The sequence below is a fragment of the Panthera tigris genome, chromosome E1 (assembly GCF_018350195.1).
Source record: "Panthera tigris isolate Pti1 chromosome E1, P.tigris_Pti1_mat1.1, whole genome shotgun sequence".
NCBI classification, from domain to species: Eukaryota; Metazoa; Chordata; class Mammalia; order Carnivora; family Felidae; genus Panthera; species Panthera tigris.
In genome coordinates this window covers 55983245-55996502 of record NC_056673.1, presented here as the reverse complement: position 1 = coordinate 55996502, position 13258 = coordinate 55983245, and the positions used below count along the sequence as shown (strand labels likewise).

Genomic DNA, 13258 nt, shown 5'->3' with positions numbered 1-13258 from the left:
AAAGGTCTGCGGAGGGCAATGAAGTTGGGGTTTACGTCGCAGAAATACAAAGGAGTAGCAGGCAGCATCGCCCTAAACCGAACTTCAGCTACGGAGTTTTACTGGCTCTTAGGTTCCCCAGCCCCAGCCTTTCTCATCCTGTCATTTCTCTGCCTTTTTGACTCTTCTTCTCACCCTTTCTCCTGAGAAGAAAAGTCACAAGACAGTTTGAGTTGCAACCAGTAACAAAAGGACACGGACCCTTGGTGTGTTGTTCTTCATTCTCAGAAGCTCATTAAGGTATATTCCAAAAAAAAAAAAAAAGATTGTGCCTTCACCCAGAGGAGTTGTGCTGACAGCTCCTGAGATAAAATGCTCTTTATTCCCCCTCCTCCCAGCAATAAAGGTGATTCATTGAACTTGAAGCAAAGAGGGGTTACCCGGATGAAAAGATACAGCAGGTGGTTAAAGATTTGGGCTGAAACTCCAAGGAAGGATCGGAGGAAAATGTTTGGGAGTCGCATTATGGGAAAGGAGGAGCCCGTGTGTATTGATTGCTCCCTGGGCCTGACAACAGTCCTTTGAAAGACGTGTTACTATCCGTTTTACAAATAAACCAAAGCTCAAAAAAGTTAAATAAGTTGTCCTAGGCCATACAGTGGTAGAAGGTGGCACCAGGAGCAAATGTGTGCCTTAAGTCAGAGCCTCTGCTTTGATTCTATGAGGAAGAGAGAGGGAGAAAGAATGAAAGAAAAGGAGAGACCTGAGCTCTTAGAGACACTTCCGCGTTTGTGGGCTGCACAAAAGCGTGGAACAAGTGGTAGGTAAGACGAGATTCAGGACCGGGAGGGCTTGGGGAGCCAAGGGACAAGGAGCCTCAGAAATGAGTGTGGAAGTCTTCTGAGCGTTCATAAGGGTGAAGGAAGTGTGAGAACAGACTTGGCCCGCTGGTGTTGCAGGGAAGAATTTAGAGCAGCGGAAACCACTGTAAGAGCTGCGGAGTTACTGGATGTGGGTGGGAGCAGGCAGGAATGACGGATGCGGGCCCAGGGGGCGGATTTTGAGGCATGGCAGATGAAACTCTTTTTGTGTTTGCTTTTTAAGTTGGGGAGACCAGAATATGCTTTCAGCGCAAGGCAAGTAAAAAGATGGTGGACAGAGGAATAGCAATATTGAGAAAGAGGGAGGTTGCTGGTGAGGTCTCATCAGGAGGGAGAGGCAGTTGGGAATGGGAACTCAAGCGGAGAAGTTAACCTTGGAATGGGGAAAGGGCTACCTTCTTGAGATCGGAAGAATGTGTGGATAGAAATATAGGGAAGTTGGAAGGTGTTGAAACTTTGGTTTTTTGTTTTTGTTTTTTTCTTTAAGGATTTGTTTATTGATTGATTTTGAGAGAGAGGGGGAGAGAGAGAGAATCCCAAGTAGGCTCTGCACTGTCAGCACAGAGCCAGACGTGGGGCTCAGACTCAAGAACTGTGAGATCATGATCTGACTCAAAGTTAAGAGTCACACGGTTAACCCACTGAGCCACCCCGGCACCCCAAGGTGGTGAAGCTTTTGTGACGTTGAAGGGTTTTGAGGGGATGTCGCAATGGAAGAGTCAGGTTTGGTACCTCGAAAACGGGGGGAAGGCTTGGCTCTGTCGATGTGCGCCTTGCTCTAAATACTGGAAAGCTACAGTTGTTAAAACTATATTGTACTCAGGGGCACCTGGCCTGCTCCGTCAGTAGAGTATGCGACTCTCAATCTCAGGGTTGTGAGTTTGGGCCCCACGTTGGGCATGGAGCCTACTAAAAAACAAAGCAAAACTATATTGTACTCAAACAAAAACACTTCATTGTGCTCGTTCAGAATAGAATAGAGTCTGGAGCTAGGTATATATATATAGCATGATAAAAATAGATTTTCAGTTTAGTGGGGGTAATGGAATATTCAATAAATGGTGTTAGTAAAGTTTCCCGTTTGGGGAAAAAAAAAAAAAGACTAACCCCTTATCCCACACAGTCTATAAGGACAAATTCCAGATCAAATAGCAACAACAACAATACCCAGGAGGGAAAAAAAAAGCATGCAAGCAACGTAAACTAGAAAGTAGAGAATGTTTATCAGTAGGGAACCAGTTCATTAAATCTGGGCATTCAATGGGAATATAGTACAATGGTTAAGAGTACACATAGGAACTCTGTAATAAAAATAGCTGGGTTTGGGACCTGACACTGCCTCTTTTTTTTTTTTTAATTTTTTTTTTTTAACGTTTATTTATTTTGGGGACAGAGAGAGACAGAGCATGAACGGGGGAGGGGCAGAGAGAGAGGAAGACACAGAATCAGAAGCAGGCTCCAGGCTCTGAGCCATCAGCCCAGAGCCTGACGCGGGGCTCGAACTCACGGACCGCGAGATCGTGACCTGAGCTGAAGTCGGATGCTTAACTGACTGAGCCACCCAGGTACCCCCTGACACTGCCTCTTACTAGCTGTGTGATCCTGGACAAATTACTTACCCTCTCTGTGCATTTACCGTCTCTTCTGCAAAATAAAAAATTTGTACCGCCTACCTTATATGGTTGTTGTGAGGAATAACCTATGTGCTACTTGTTAGTACAGTGCTGGTATAGAGTGAGTCCTCGATATGGGGTTGTTACATTGAGGTTATTATTATGAGGTATTATAACGTGGTCATAATAATAATGAGTTTGATTTTTAAAAGAAATTTTTTAACGTTTATTTATTATTGAGAGACACAGAGAGACAGAGCATGAACATGGGAGGGGCAGAGAGAGAGAGAGACACAGAATCCGAAGCAGGCTCCAGGCTCTGAGCTGTCAGCACAGAGCCCGATGTGGGGCTCAAACTCACAAACCGCAAGATCATGGCCTAAGCTGAAGTCGGACACTTAACCGACTGAGCCACCCAGGTATCCCTTGAGTTTGATTTATAAGGGCAGACATGGAAAGATGCATAGAGTGCGATAGGCAAAAAACCCCAAAAAACAAAAAAAAACCTTGCAGATCGATATGTGTATATTCCAATTAAATTAAAAGACAAAGTAAAACAGAAAATCCGAATGTGTTTACATCTGTGTAGGAAAATCTGGAAGGCCACAAACCAATTCTTAATAGCAGAGTTACATCTCACAGAACGGATAATCGGGTTGGATTATCACTTTTTAAATTACGCGCTTCTGTGTATTTTTGTTTTTTATTTTTTGCAAAGGATATGTTTTACTTGTGTAATTTTAAAAAAGGCTTTATTTTAAGTAATCTCTACACCAAACATGGAGCTTGAACTCCTAACCCCAAGATCCAGAGTCGCTGCGTTCCACCTACTAAGTCAGCCAGGTGCCCTTTGTAATTTTTTAAATGAATAAAAGCATAAATAACAAAAGTAGTGCTGTGGCATTAGAATTGAGTGAACAGCATTAGTCGGCTCAGGTCATGATCTCACGGCTCGCAGCGCATCAGGCTCTGTGCTGACCGTTCCGACCCCTGAGCCTGCTTCGGGTTCCGTGTCTCCCTCTCTCTCTGCCCCTCCCCTGCTCACAATCTGTCTCTCTCTCTCTCTCAAAAATAAACATTAAAAAAAAATTTTTTTTTAAAGAATTGAGTCGAATAGAGATGTTTGAAAAAATTTTAGGGGCGCCTGGGTGGCGCAGTCGGCTAAGCGTCCGACTTCAGCCAGGTCACGATCTCGCGGTCCGTGAGTTCGAGCCCCGCGTCAGGCTCTGGGCTGATGGCTCAGAGCCTGGAGCCTGTTTCCGATTCTGTGTCTCCCTCTCTCTCTGCCCCTCCCCCGTTCATGCTCTGTCTCTCTCTGTGCCAAAAATAAATAAAAAACGTTGAAAAAAAAATTAAAAAAAAAAAAAAATTTCGTTACTGTTTTTTCATTTTTGTGACCAAAAGCTTAAAGTATATTATTTAAATATTGTGTAGATGAAGCTTTTTCAAATACATGGAAACCTAATAGGATTCCTATAGCCAATTTTCTCATATTTAAATTTTGTATAAAGTTATTATTTTATTTTTAAAGTTATTTTAATTTATTTTATTTACTTTTTTATTTTTATTTTATTTATTTATTTATGTTTAATGTTTATTTATTTTTGAGAGAGAGAGACAGACAGACAGGGAGCGAGCAGGGGAGGGGCAGAGAGAGACATAGAATCCGAAGCAGGCTCCAGGCTCTGAGCTGTCAGCACAGAGCCAGATGTGGGGCTCGAACTCACAAACCTGAGATCATGACCTGAGCCGAAGTCGGGCACTTAACTGACTGAGCCACCCAGGCGCCCCTTTATTTACTTTTTTAAATGTTTATTCATTTTTGAAAGAGAGAGAGAGAGAGAGAGAGAGAATGGGGGAGGGGCAGAGAGAGGAGGACAGAGGCTCTGAAGCCAGCTTTGCACTGACTGACAGTAGAGAGCCGGATGAGGAGTTTGTACTCATGAACTGGGAGATCATGACCTGAGTCGAAATCTGATGCTTAACATTGAGCCACCCAGGCACCCCTAAAGTTATTTTTAAATATAATTCCATTTTTTTGCAATAATCAAGCATACACCTCCATTAAGTTGAAGATTAATATTTTTCACTTATAGGCAGAATAGTTGTTTTATGTGACATCATTCAAAATGCAAAAAGAAGGGAAGATTGTTTATAAATCTTGCAGTAAAAACTCCCACTTAGCCTAAGATAGGGGCTAAAATCCCAAATACATTTTCCTTTATCATTTACTCCACATAAATTATCAAAATTTTTTGCTTGCTTATCTTTGAGTTTTGTTTGTTTTATAAAATATAAAGTTTCCATGACTTGAGTTTAAAATCTTTGATTTGCAATGTGCCATTACTTAGAGGCCTAAGCAGTTGGGGGTTTTTTTTTCCTACGCCTGGTTTCTGTAGGCAGACATATTTCAGTAATTTCATGGATTTGGAAAGAAAAGTTCTTATTTATTTTTTAAAATCTTTTTTATTAATGTTTATTTTTTATTTTTGAGAGAGAGACAGAGACAGAGACATTGTGCACAAGTGGGGGAGGAGCAGAGAGAAAGGGAGAATCCTAAACAGGCTCCAGGCTCTGAGCTGTCAGCACAGAGCCTGACGCGGGGCTCGAACTGCCAGACTGTGAGATCATGACCTGAGCCGAAGTCTGACGCTGAACAGACTGAGCCACCCGGGCTCAGTTTTTATTTTTTTACATTTTAGTTTTCATTAATCTCTACCCCCAACGTGGGCTCAAATTTACAACCCTGACTCAAGAGTCACATACTCTAGGGACTGAGCCAGCCAGCTCCCCCCTTTTTTTTGAAATTAGAGTTTTTGTTAATATATAGGGTACCCATAATGATTAAGGTGAACAATGTGATGATTTGATATATGTATATCTTATAAAAGGCATACAGAGTTGTAGGAAAATGGGAAGTGGGTCTAATTGTTCTTTATTGTGTGATGTTACAGTTCATAGCAGTTTGGTGGCATATATCAGAATGTCTCATTGGATCAGATGTAAATTATGGAATCAATTGAGCAATATTTAATTTCACTGTGATGTTAGGAATATGGCCCAATAGCTTAAATTCATTGGGCAAATTGTTTAAGATAGTGAATTGTAACTGAGGTTTTTCTCTTTGGTTTTTCTGAAAACCAGAAAACCAGTTTTCTCAGAAAAACTGAGGTTTTTCTCTTCTTCACATAAGGAGCAAAGAGTTGTATTTTTCTTTGTGGACAGTTGAAGTCAATTTACTGATTTGAGCTCTTGGTTCAAAAGTTGTCTTTGCTAGGGTAGGATTCCTTCGGTACTATACAAGTTCCTTTGGAATTACTCTGAAGTTTTTGTAGAGCCAGAAAGTGTTGATAGTGACAAAGATGAAATCAGAGGATGAGGAATAGTGTCTGCAGCTGTGCTCTCTACTGTGGCAGCCACTGGCTTCACGTAGCCGTAGAACACTTGAAATGTGGCAAGTTCAAGGGCGCCTGAGTGACTCGGTTGGTTGAGCGTCTGACTCTTGGTTTCAGCTCCGCTCATGCTCTCATGACCCCATGTCAGCTCTGTGCCGATGGTGTGGAGCCTGCTTGGGATTCTCTCTCTCTCTCCCTCTCTCTGCACCTCCCCTGCTTGTTCGTTCACTCTCTCAAAATGCATACATAAACATTAAAAAAAACCAAACCTGGCCAGTCCAAAATGAGATGCACTGTAGACAGTAGGAAATATGTGCCAGATTTTGAAGACTCCATACTTAAAAAAAAAAAAGAATGTAAATAGCTTGTTAATAATTTTTATACTGATTTGCATGTTGATAAAACATTTTGGATCTATTGGGATATTGGGATATCCAATATTGGGATAAATAAAATATATTACAATTTTGCTTTTTAAAAAATGCGGCTATTCGATAATTTAAAAATTACGTAGGGGGCTTGTGTTATATTTTTATTGGACAGCCCTGATCTGGAGGAACAGTGCTAGTGTAATTTTCTTCCCTTAGAAATAGTTTTACTTTTTTGCCTGGATGCCTTTTTTTCTTTAATATTTGTTTCCTTTAATCCTGAACTTGAATTAGTGTTGGCCATTCTGGACCAAACCTTATTGTTATTTTTTTCTTTACCGTAGTGGAAATTATGTAGCATTAAATTTATTATCTCAACCACTTTCAAGTGTACAATTCAGTAGTGTTAAGATCTCTAGAACTTTTTCTTCTTACAAAACAGAAACTCTATACCCATTAAACACCATTTCCCCCTTCTCCCTCCCACTCGTGCTGTGTTTTAAATATAATGTTGGAGATCCGTGTATGATGTGTCTTCTTTTTCCCCCTTTACTGAGATATAATTGACATAAAACGTCGTATAAGTTTAAGGTGTACAAAGCGATGATATGACACACGTCTATCGCGTAAAATGATTACCACAAGATATACCTTCTTCAAGCCCACAAAGAATTTGAATACGAGTTCTGATTAAGAAATTCTAGCTAACTCATAATGAAAAGCTTGCAGTTTATCCATTAGTCATACGTGTTCCTGTTAGCAAACAGGCAAAGTATTCGAGTACAGTTCTTTCCCCCCTACCATTTCTGATTTTAGAGTGTAGTTTATGCTGAAAAGTGAAACTGTGAACAACTACGCCAACAGGCATCGTTTTCAGAGACCGTTACCGTCTGCTGATGTGGTAGCGGCACATGACTGTGCGCTGATCTGTCCCTTTAGACAGCTGGGCAGACAGACAGACAGAAAGCTTTATCCAGGCCGCAGACGGCAGATTTGCTCTTTCTTGCCCGTCGAACTAGGGCAAGTGATTACAGGGGTCCGTTTCAAAGAAAGGAACGAGCAAATTTTTGGTTGCTTTAAGCTCATTATTATTATTTTTTAACAGAGAAAGTATTTGTATTTTAAGTGCACCAAGAGAGATCATCTTTTTTTTTTTTAAGTTTATTTATTTTTGAGAGGGAGAGAGAGCGCGCGTGCGCGTGTATGCACACGGGTGGGGGGGAGGAGCAGAGACAGAGAGGGAGAGAGTACTGTCAGCACAGAGTCCAGTGCGGGGCTCAGTCCCACAAACTGTGAGATCACGACCTGAGCCAAAACCGAGAGTCGGACGCTCAATTCACTGAGCCACCCAGGCGCCCCCGGAGATCATCTTTTTAAAGGAATTTTACGTCGACTCTTCTACTGAAATGCAGAAGTCCTTTCTTCACCTGTGAAATATTGACCCTAATTTTAAATCTGTGTATATTTGTGCTCTTGATTTTTAATGTAAGGCAAAAGCACAGCTAGCTGTACCCTACTTTCTTGGTAATTTCTTCTCTTTTAATATTATGGCAAAAAAAAAAAAAAAAAAAAGGCATTTCCGAAAGAACCCTGTCACCATCTTTAGCCCTTTACCCCCCAAGACATCAGTGCTCTTCTCTTGCCAGGGTAATCACTACCATCCGTAAGTGGGTTATCTGGATTTCTTTGTCCCTACATCCCTCACCTGACTGTTCACAGGTGCTGGAAACTCAGCGTGTCCCAGTTCCAGACACCAAACCTTCCTCTCTCCATTCTTTATTCGTGACTCGGGCAAGCCATCCCTGCGTGTGAAACCTCTAACTTTTTATTTATCTTATGGTATTTATTTATTTAAGTCATTTCTTTCCCCAACGTGGGGCTCGAACTCCTGACCAGAGATCAAGACTCGCACGCTCTACCGATCGAGCCAGCCGGGCGCCCCAAAATCTTTAACTTTTAAAATTTCAGCGAATGGATGATAAATATATAGTCTCTAACGTACAGAAAACAGATTTTGCTAAGGTTCAACAGCAAATGACTTCAACTGTTTGAGGTGGCAGCTTCTACTTAGGGCAACTCGGCCCCTCCCCCCTCTATAAATTATGCACTTGGAAAATAGGGCTTGCAAGTGCGAGACGTAAATAATTGATAATGAAGCTTTCCCAAATGACGAATTGCACTGTCACTGCAGATGGATACACTTTGTATTTTTCAGTTTTGGTGGGTAGCTCTTGCGAGTTCCTCGGTGATTGCTTTGAGTTTGGCCGCTTTTTCTCTCAAATAATGTTTTCCTACTTGTTGTTTAATTAAAGAATCGTCTCACTTTGTGGTGAGTGATTTTTATCCACATTGCCTTGTGTAATAAGTGTTTGTAAAGCTGCATGGGAAGAACACCCGCAAATGAACGTTTGGTTCAGTTTTTCTGTTGGAATTTGCTTCTCTGTCTTCTTTCCTATGGCTTCTTCACAGCCGAAAATGCTGAATCTCACTGTGTTTAGTTTGCTATAAACCTTCGACAAAAATTGAAACTGGTTTAGAAAATTTACCTATACTCTTGCTGTGTGACAGATAACGACGAAGCCTCTCACCATTTCATATGTTTTTTGAATTCGTCCAGGAATTGGGGTATGTGAGGAGAGCCGTGAGAAGGCGTGTTGGGGGATAAATATCTTCATGGGATAATTAGATTATGGAAATTTGGGTTGGGGTGCCTGCCTGGCTCAATCGGTTAAGCGTCCAACTCTTGATTTTAGCTCAGGGCGTGATCTCACGGTTTGTGAGTTCAAGCCCCACATCGGGCTCCTCGCTGACAGTGCGCGGAGCCTGTTTAGGATTCTCCCGCCCCGCTCCTCCCTCCCACTTTCCCTCTCTCTCAAAATAAATAAACTTAAAAAAAAAAAAAAAGAAATTTATGTTAAGAGGCATTCATTTCAGTCTAGGTTGGAAAGTATTCCCAGGTGGAATTTGCAGTGTTACCTAAGCCTCCCTTGGTGACTTATCGGTGCCCTCACGTCCTGGTACAGTTCCTCAGTTTGTCTGGATGAGGCAGATGGGGATTCTGACCCCTGAGTACCGATTGCCTCTAGTTACTGTAGTGTTAAAAATATCCCTGCTTCCTCGTGAGCCAAGGTGGGGCCAAGACATGACTGATGTCTCTGAAACCCTGGCCGTTCACACCGTTAGTGAATTTGGGACTGAGGGTGTGTGTTTTGTGTGTGTGTGTGTGTGTGTGTGCACATGTGTCTTTTCATAGTTCTAAACTATTGTCCTGTCGAACTCCATAATCTGTGTGGTAATTGGTAGGTAAAGTCAAGGACAGCTATATATATATATGTATATATATATTTTTTTTTTTTTCATTTTTTTTGTAATGTTTTTATTTATTTTTGAGACAGAGACAGAGCATGAGAAGGGGAGGGGCAGAGAGAGGGGGAGACACAGAATCTGAAGTGGGCTCCAGGCTCTTGAGCTGTCAGCACAGAGCCCTATGTGGGGCTCGAACTCACGGAGTGTGAGATCATGACCTGAGCTGAAGTCGGACGCTCAACCGACTGAGCCACCCAGGAGCCCCAAGGACAGCTATATTTAAAAAAAATGTTTATTTATTTTGAGAGAGAGTAAGAGTGTGAGTGCAAGGGCAGGGGAGGGGCAGGGAGGGTGGGTGAGAGAGAATCCCAAGCAGGCTCTGTGCTGTCAGCTTAGAGCCTGACACAATCCCATGAACTGCAAGATCATGATCTGAACCGAAATCAAGAGTCGGACACTTACCCGCCTGAGCCACGCAGGTGCCCCCAAGGACAGTTGTATTATATAAATTCATTTTAATAATCATCTTGGGGCACTTGGGTGGCTCAGTCGGTTAAGCATGTGACTTTGGCTCAGGTCATGATCTCACAGTGAGTGAGTTCGAGTCCCACGTGGGATGAGCACGAGCCCTGCTTTGGGTGAGCCCTGCTTCTCCCTCTCTTTCTCTCTCTTCCTCTCTGTCTCCGCCTTTATGTGTCCTCTCTCTCTCTTTCTCTCTCAATAAAAACAACAACAACAATCATTTTGAAGCAAATGTGAAAAGGAAAGAGCCTTCACTGTAGAGGGTTATGGGATTATGTATGTAGTAGTAGGCAGGTACTGAGACGTGTGTGTTTAGGTATGAACTGGCTTAGGAAAATCCAGGCAGAGAAATGTATGTGTGCGTATACATGCTGGTGCCTGTAGTTAAGATCCCTGAATATACAGGGGATAGGAAATAACCACTTCAAGTTTAAGGGAAAAAAACAGGGACAAAATACGTACATGTGTTCATTAATGTGCATTGTGGGGCCTTCTGGTCTTTTGGCCGATGGTATTACAGACAGGTCATAATAAGGATTCGATTAACAACGTTAAAAGGAAAATTCATCTATTTATGGTTAGTAGCTTGGGTTTTCGCTGCTATGATTTGGCGTACTTTGTGCCATTGTCCCAAGTCAAGAGAAAATCCCTAACAGTTATTAACTGTTGCACTGATTATTTGTTGGAAGGATTAACGTTTTTTTGAGTCAGCTTTTTTACCTGGTTTAGTTTGACTGGTTTCTGTTTGATGTCTCTGTGTCTCCCTGTCTAGGAAGCTATTTTGCCAGCCACTTCATTATGGGAGGAGAGAAGTTTGACTCCACGCACCCCGAAGGTTACCTATTTGGAGAGAACAGTGATCTGAACTTTCTGGGGAACAGACCAGTAGCGGTATGGTTATGACCTGTTTATTTCCACGTGGGGCTTCAGTGGCCAATACAAACAGTCTTATAAAAATAAGCTTGTAATCATTGGTTCAGAGGTGTCTGTAGCTCGGTGTGAGCTGAGAGGGTCCCTGGGAGCCAGGCCACAGCCCCTTGGCTGGCGTTGGGTCTCCAGTCACTAGAGGCTGACCCCTGGAAAGACTGCGGGAGTCTGCCTAAGGGGGAGGACATCTCACAGGTTCCCGATGTCTGGATGTCCGAAAGATTCCTGTCTCTGCTAAATGCCACCTCTTTTTCTCTTCTTCATAGCACTTAATGCCATATAAGCTTGTATTTCTCTGTCTCGCCCTCTGTTTTTTATCTGCCCTTCTTTGTAGGACGTAAATTTTACCGTGTCTCCCTCTCTCTGCCCCTAACCCACTCGCATCCTGTCTCTGTCTCTCTCAAAAATAAATAAACATTAAAAAAAATTTAAAATAAAGGGGGGGGGGGTGGCGCCTGGGTGGCTCACTCGGTTGAGGGTCCGACTTGGGCTCAGGTCATGATCTCACAGCTCGTGAGTTCGAGCCCCGCGTCGGGCTCTGGGCCGACCACTCGGAGCCTGGAGCTGCTTCGGACTCTGTGTCTCCCTCTTTCTTCTCTCTGCCCCTAACCCACTTGCGTTCTGTCTCTGTCTCTCTCAAAAATAAATAAACATTTAAAAAAAAAAATTAGAATGTATATTTCACAGGTCAGGACTATTTTTACTGTTGCGTCCTAGCACCTAGAACAAAGCCTGATGCATACTGACAAGCCCTTAAAGAGCTGTTGAATGAATGACTGAAAAGGTTTCCCTTCATATCTGAATTGATACTAGGCTATGTCTCCGTTCATTCAGCTCATTTCATAAACGTATGTAGCATCCTCTTGGTACCCAGCCCGAGGCTTTGGAAGAATAGCCTGCCATATGGCTAGTGAGTGGCTAAGGAAGGTCCTAGAGACTTTTCAGACATTATTCCTAATCTTCGTAAGACCCACCTGACAGAAGATTTATTTTTATTAATTTTTAAGTAAGCTCTATACCTACTATGTGAGGCTTGAACTCATGACCTCAAGATCAAGAGTTGATGCTCTGCGACTGATCCAGCCAGGTGCACCAGAAGATTTATTATTAATCCTATTAAAAAATTTTTTTTCATGTTTATTTATTTTTGAGAGAGACCAAGAGAGACAGCGTGAGTTGGGGAGGGCAGAGAGAGAGGGAGACACAGACTTTGAAGCAGGCTCCAGGCTCAGAGCTGTCAGCACAGAGCCTGAAGCGGGGGCTCAAACTCATGGACCATGAGATCGTGACCTGAGAAGTCGGACGCTTTACCGACTGAGCCACCCAGGTGCCCCGATTATTAATCCTGTTTTATAAGCAAGAGAACTGAGGTTCCAAGAAATGACCAATGATAAGTGCATGCTCTGTTCCAGGCACTGTTCTAAGTGTTTATTTACATAAAGTTTTCCCAAACTCCAATAACTAGGTCTGCCTGGCCACAGGTCGATGACCTTTCCACTGCTTCTCATTGCTTCAAAAAGCCCTGCCTTCCTCCAGAAACTCCTGGGTCAGTGGGGCAGATGAAACACAGGAACAGGAGATGCATAAATAGCTGGAGAGGTCTGAAGTGATTGGATGCTGTGGGGCTTGCGAGCAGGAGAGGAGAACGGCAGGCCTGACCCCCTCACGCTCGTGTTGAGAAGAGGCGGACGGTGTTGAGCGAGCCTTTGGAGAGGCCTGGGCTTTTACCAGACGGGTGGGGAAGGGGCTTTCCAGGAGCAGGTGCAGAGCACAGGCCCGAACGCTTTCCCGTTGTTGTCAAATCAGCAAACCTTTACCCAGCGACTGCTGTGTGCCAGGTACTGTGATGGGCGCTGGGGACACCAAGCTGAAATGAGCATGGTCTGTTTCTCCCGGGAACAAATAAGGAAGCCAGGCTGGCAGGAGTAGACATTTCCTGATGGTGAGACACGATTGGAAAGGTAGGTGGGGGCTGCATTACCCCCAAGGCTTTTGACTCTTACCTGTAGGCTGTGGGAAATATTGAAGACTTTTAGGTAGATAAGTGACTTGGAGAATTTTTTTTTTTTTTCTTTAGGGAGATTCATCCAGTGACTGTCTCCCATCTTGAGCTTTAATTAAACAACATATTTTGATGATGGGTTTTCACTGGTTTCTCCCTTTGTATCTGGAGTGACCCCCTCCCCTAATTCATAGACCAGGAGTGCTTTCAAAATACCACGTCCTTCTTGCTTCACATTCAGTCATGCCAGCTCATGCTCACCAAA

The 13258-nt window shown here is 43.0% G+C and overlaps 1 protein-coding gene across 7 annotated transcripts in view; it reads left to right on the top strand.

The window, feature by feature from the left end:
• The window catches only part of RNF157 (ring finger protein 157), a 95615-nt gene that overhangs the window by 26142 nt on the left and 56215 nt on the right, over positions 1-13258 (top strand). For all 7 annotated transcript variants that reach the window (XM_042967675.1, XM_042967669.1, XM_042967670.1 and 4 more), the window contains one exon: positions 10837-10955. In XM_042967675.1, coding sequence (XP_042823609.1) covers positions 10863-10955 — 93 coding nt within the window. In that variant the 5' untranslated portion in view covers positions 10837-10862. The remainder of the gene's footprint in view (positions 1-10836; positions 10956-13258) is intronic.